The following is a 5,044-nucleotide window of genomic DNA, read 5'->3' as shown; positions in this document are numbered from 1 at the left end:
CGCCTATGCCCTGGCCTTTTGGACTACTTTGGGATGTGTGTGCTTAATTTTCATTATAATTTTTATGTTTAACTGTCGGAAACTTGTACTTACATAACATAAAGTAGGCATTGCCAAAGTATTTTGATTTGTATGCAGCCACGTATTTTGAACACTGAAATTTGGCAGCTTGTTGGCAGAGCCAAAAAGTGAAAAAAGGTACTACCAAACAGTTGGTAATGCTGAACATTTGCTTTGCATATTGATCTTTGCCGTGCTATGCATTTTCTTGGGCAGCAGGTTCATTTGGCGCTCTCCTTTACCAGTACTAGCAAGTGTAGCAACTATTGCTGTAGCTGTATGGAAAGAGTAGGTTGAAATCCATTCGAGTCATGGCCGTAAACCATGTGATGTGCTGATGACTACCATTGGCATGAGAAAAGAAGAAGGCTTTTACGCGTGTCTGCACTGAAACTGAAAGCGTCAAAAGCTAGGCTTTGATGAAGAAATTTTACACCGGGGGTTTCTACAGAGAAACTGGCGTGGAACACGAATCTGTGTTCTGTGATCTTCCTCTGCTGGGGTAAGCCTTGCCTGATTTTCCTCTGCTAGAACTGGAAGGAAGCACATAATTCGCAGTACATATTCAGTGAACTTCTGAGAATCTTTGGTTCCACCCACCTATCTTCTACGGTAAATTATAATCAGATGTACGTAGTAGATTGCATGACGTGCTTGGAACCTGTTCATTTGTCAAGTTGAGAACTTTGCGTCCTGGGTTCAGAAGTTCTTGTTCCGCGTTCATTCATGTACTATCAAATTCAGACAACAGGAACACAGTTCAGAGGGATACGCTTTGAACGCAGTTCAGACGTTGCTCGAGGAACGGGGTCGAGAGAATGTACAAGTACGACACGAGAGATGAAGAAAATTAGCTAAGCATTCAGCAACGTCAGCAAACCACTGACCTCGCACACGCTGTTCTTCTTCTTCTTCTTCAGATTCAGATCACACGCTGACACCGACATACAGTACAGGGGGGAGGCGACGGCGCTCATCCCTCTCCTGAAGCCCCGATCACTGGCTGAGCAGCAGCATCGCCTCCGGCTGCCGCCGCTGCCCGAAGCCGTGGAACGGGTGGCGGTGGTGCAGCTCCTCCACCGCCTCCTCGCACACGCTCCTCGGGTCTGGCCGGGACACCAGGTTCTCCTTGTCCTCGCCCTCGCCGTCCCCCTCCTTCCACGGCCGGTCCTCGTACCGGGAGTGGCTGCGCCCGTACACCTGCGGCGCCGCGCGCGAGCCGCCGCCGGTGCTGCTGAGGTTGAAGCTGCCGAAGCCCTTGATCTCGCGCGCCACCTTGCGCGCCCGCTCCCGCTCCTCCTCCAGGAACGGGCCCCGCTCCAGCAGCTTCAGCACCCGCTCCGACTTGCCCTTCACCGTCAGGCCCCAGTTGAAACTGCGCCGAGAATCCCAGAAGAACATCAGAAAATTTTCACCCTAACGGACTGAATAAGAATGAATTACGTGTGTAGGAATAGGAGAAGATCGAGATCGAACCCTCGCTCGTCGATGTGCTGGAAGGCGGCCATCTGCTGGATGACGCCCCGGTCCTTCTGGAACTCCAGGGCCACGCTGCGGGGGCCGTGCATCAGGAGGTGCTCCAGCAGCAGCAGCGCCTTGTACGGCTCCCGCCACTGCCTCCGGTCGAACGTCGCCAGCCTGAGGATCGACCCATCGATGTGTCCCGAGTTAGACGACGGGCAGAGGAGAAGAGGAGAGCGTCGATCCGGTGCGGCGAAGGAGAGGGAGAAGGAGAAGGTCACCTGGTGTGGAGGATGTCGGAGATCCTGAGGTACTCGTCGATCTCGAACGCCTCCCGCGCGATGAGGCTCATCGTCTTGGCGTTCGGCGGCGACGCGTCCCCGTTCGTCGCCTCCTCCGTCATCCTGCATGGGCGGCCACTCTCTCTGTTAGGACCTTGGCAGAGCAACGGTGCACCAAGAAACGGAGAGCAGGAACGGATTGTCGATCGGCGAGGGGTCACGTACAGCTGCGTCGGGGTGACGTCGGTGAGCGCGAGCCGCGCGGAGCGGATCTTGCCGGTGAGGTAGGAGGAGGCCTGCCGCCGGAGCTCGTGGAAGAAGGGCGCGTCCATGGCCGCTTCACGCACGCACGCACGAAATTCCCCTTACCCTCGAACCTCCCGACCGCGCTCGTTGCCGCCGACGAGGATCGGACCGGTGCAGGGTGGATAGATATAACAAGGCGACGCGCAGTGGTGTCACGTCACTCCCGCGACTATCCTGCGCTGCGCGCCCGCGCGTGGGTGCGTCCGCCCGCCTCCCAGCGCCGGCCGGCAACGGCGATGGGCACAAAACCAGCGGCCAACCACTCCACCCCGCACAAGGGCGCAAGCCAACAAGCGGCACGGGGCCGGGCGAGCCGTTGGGCGAGGGCGCAACCACTCCTCTTCCGAGCGCCAGTGACGGGCGCACGCACGGAGCAAAAATGGATTTGTGAGAGCGCTGGACGGGACGAGCTTATTTGGAGGGGGAAGGGGAGGGCGATGCGCTCCATGCGATCCGCGATCCGCTGGCGGACGTACGTGGATCCACCGCGGCTTCTTGTTTCTAGTGGCTTCGGACCGTTCGGGGGGGCAGCGAGTGGAGTGGGCGGGCGAGTGGCGAAACGTCAACCGGCTGGACGGGACGGCAGCGCGCTTGAATTTTGAATTCCGTGGTGCGAGGTCGGCAGGCGGGCGGGCAGGATGAGGTCGCGTGATGCGGCCCGGGTACTCGTGGCGCGTTGGCCGTGCGCCGGCGGCCCCGGTGCCTATATTATGCGTCGCGCCGTGACATGGTGTGCCACTCGCGTGGTAGCGCGGCGGCCAGCGGGGACGCCACGGATGCGTTTTGGAAGAGATGAGAACAAACGCGTCGCCACGTTTCTCTGTTCGCGGAGCAGTGTCACTAGCATCTACCGTCACAATCAGTCTTGCCAAGTATAAGTCGACCGAGACTTGTTAGAGCAACTTCAACGGGCCGACCCAAAACGCTTTTTGTTTGTTTGGATCGGCCGCCGCCCGGCGTCCGTCCAGTTTTGTATTTGGATCGGCAGTGCACCCAACGCGCTGACCCGTTTCATGTCAGCGCTCAACTTAAAAAAAAAGACCCGCGGCCAATCATGTCAGCGGCCATATCTCATCATGCCAGCATACCATGATATGCAAATGAACACGCAAGCATGAACTTGATGACATAAAAGAGGACGGCTTGCTAGCATACCAGCATGTCGATGCCGCTCACGGGGCGGGCATTGATGCTCTCAAGAGTGGCGTAAAACTTGTTGCACTCTTGTTGGATCACCCCCCATCGCTTGGAAATGGACACCCACCCGCGCGTGCTCACAATTTGGTAAGGCGGAAACTTCTTGCGCTCATGAAACTCCCGGTGAACACGAATCCAAAAAGTTGAATGCTTTTGTTCGGCGCCGGTCTTGGGGTCTTGTCCAATGTCTCGACAACACTCGCAAAGAAGCTTGTCTTCGGTCGCCGTGTATGCCTTCGTGCGCTTGCTCTTGCGCTTCGGCTTAGGACCGGCGGTTTGGTTGGCGAGCTCGTCCTCGAACAAGGGCTCCACTTCGATGTCGCACTCGTCCTCTTCCTCTACCCGTAGTCGTCCGGGAACTCGTGGTCGAGTGAGAAGCCGTCCAGGTCGATGCCGACCTGATCACGCATGAAGGCAGCCTGATCGGGATTATAGCCAGCGGCCGTCCTGGCTTTGTGCCTCGTCGGGATCGTAGCCAGCGGCCGGCGCACCGCCCTCCAAGATGAGCTTTTGCACGTAGTCCTCGTCGACGGCACACAACATTCCGTCAAACAGGTTGCGGGCCTCCGGGAGCACGCCGGACGGCGTCTGCCGCACCCGTTTCCTCACGCCATCGATGACGAGCCACCGGGGTGGCGTTGAGGTCGATGGGCGCAGGCGCGGGCGTGGAAGGCGCGACCACACTCACGTCGGGCGAGCACTCCCCGAAGAGGCGGGAGGCCTGCGGGTACACGTGGAAGCCAGCCACCGGGTTGCAAGCTGACGCACGGGGCAAGTCGGGTAGCACCATCCGAGGAAACGCCGATGAGCTGGTGCTGGCCGCGGTGTTGAGGAGGCCGTGTTGGCCAGGGTTTAACCCTAGCATGTAGAGCGCCTCCCTCGTTGCCGTCGCGACGCGGGTGTTGGTGACCTCCTGCTGCGCCGCGGCGGCGACGGCGGCCTCATCCCTCGTGTCCGCGGCGTGCCTCTGGTCCTTCCTCTTGGTCGACTCATTTGCCCGTTGTGCGGGCGTCAACGGTTTCTTTGGCTTAACCGCGGCAGTGGTCTTGCGCAGGGCACGAGGCTTGCCTTTCCCGGCATGGGCGGGGGCACCGGACGAGGTGTGGGAGGCGAGGCCACCGGCGGCGTCGAGGTCGATGGCGTCCTCCATGGCGGGGTGTGGGGCGCGAGCACACGGACGGGAGGATTTTTGGGAAAATAAGGGGAAATGGTGGTGGCTTCCATCGACCGGCGGGCCTGGAAAAAGGAGTAGGCGCGCGCGTCCGTCTCGTGTCTGCGCCGACGTAAATCCGGTTCAAAAATGAATCGGGAATGGGTCGGCAGGCGGACGTCAAGCAGACGCGCGTCTGTTTGGGTCGACACGTTGGGCCGACTTTTCTGTCCCCGCCGATTCAAACAGACGCCAACGAACAAAATAGGTTGCCCCATTAAAGTTGTTCTTATGTCCCAATCGGTGCTATATTTATGAGATCACACATTGTGTTTGTTTTTTTAGAATTTTCTTCTTCTTTCTTATTATGTTATATGTCATTTGATTGAGACTTATTAAATCTTAATCGACTGAGACCCAACCACATCGATCTACAATCATAAAGCATGAATTTGGCCTCTCAAACATTCACAGACGAGTATGGCAAGTTTGTTTTGATCCTTGTTTGCTCATGCACATAGCCGTGTTCTCTATATTTTTATGTCCAATCATATGCATATGATTGATGGTGATAAAAATATATAAAAAA

The 5,044-nt window shown here is 57.3% G+C and overlaps 1 protein-coding gene across 1 annotated transcript; it reads right to left on the bottom strand.

Moving 5' to 3' along the window:
* Positions 1-829: 829 nt before the first annotated feature.
* Positions 830-2,564, bottom strand: LOC125545251 (ENTH domain-containing protein C794.11c). The gene is made up of 4 exons (XM_048709144.2): positions 2,028-2,564; positions 1,803-1,925; positions 1,537-1,698; positions 830-1,435 (listed from the first exon to the last, which is right to left on the bottom strand). Exons 1-4 carry the CDS (start codon positions 2,132-2,134, stop codon positions 1,057-1,059), a joined length of 771 nt encoding a protein of 256 aa, XP_048565101.2. The 5' UTR covers positions 2,135-2,564; the 3' UTR covers positions 830-1,056.
* Positions 2,565-5,044: the final 2,480 nt, after the last annotated feature.

The sequence above is a fragment of the Triticum urartu genome, chromosome 3A, assembly GCF_056163025.1.
Source record: "Triticum urartu cultivar PI428250 chromosome 3A, HENAU_Tu73, whole genome shotgun sequence".
NCBI lineage: Eukaryota > Viridiplantae > Streptophyta > Magnoliopsida > Poales > Poaceae > Triticum > Triticum urartu.
Note: the sequence above shows the minus strand (reverse complement) of the source record. Positions and strands in the feature narration are given on the sequence as shown.

Excerpts from the sequence above, each read along its gene's own strand:
- LOC125545251 (XM_048709144.2), bottom strand. The coding sequence starts at position 2,134 with ATGGACGCGCCCTTCTTCCACGAGCTCCGGCGGCAGGCCTCCTCCTAC. Across the intron at positions 1,926-2,027 it reads GACGTCACCCCGACGCAGCT|GATGACGGAGGAGGCGACGA; the intron begins GTACGTGACCCC and ends CCGCCCATGCAG. Across the intron at positions 1,436-1,536 it reads CAGCACATCGACGAGCGAGG|TTTCAACTGGGGCCTGACGG; the intron begins GTTCGATCTCGA and ends TTCTCGGCGCAG.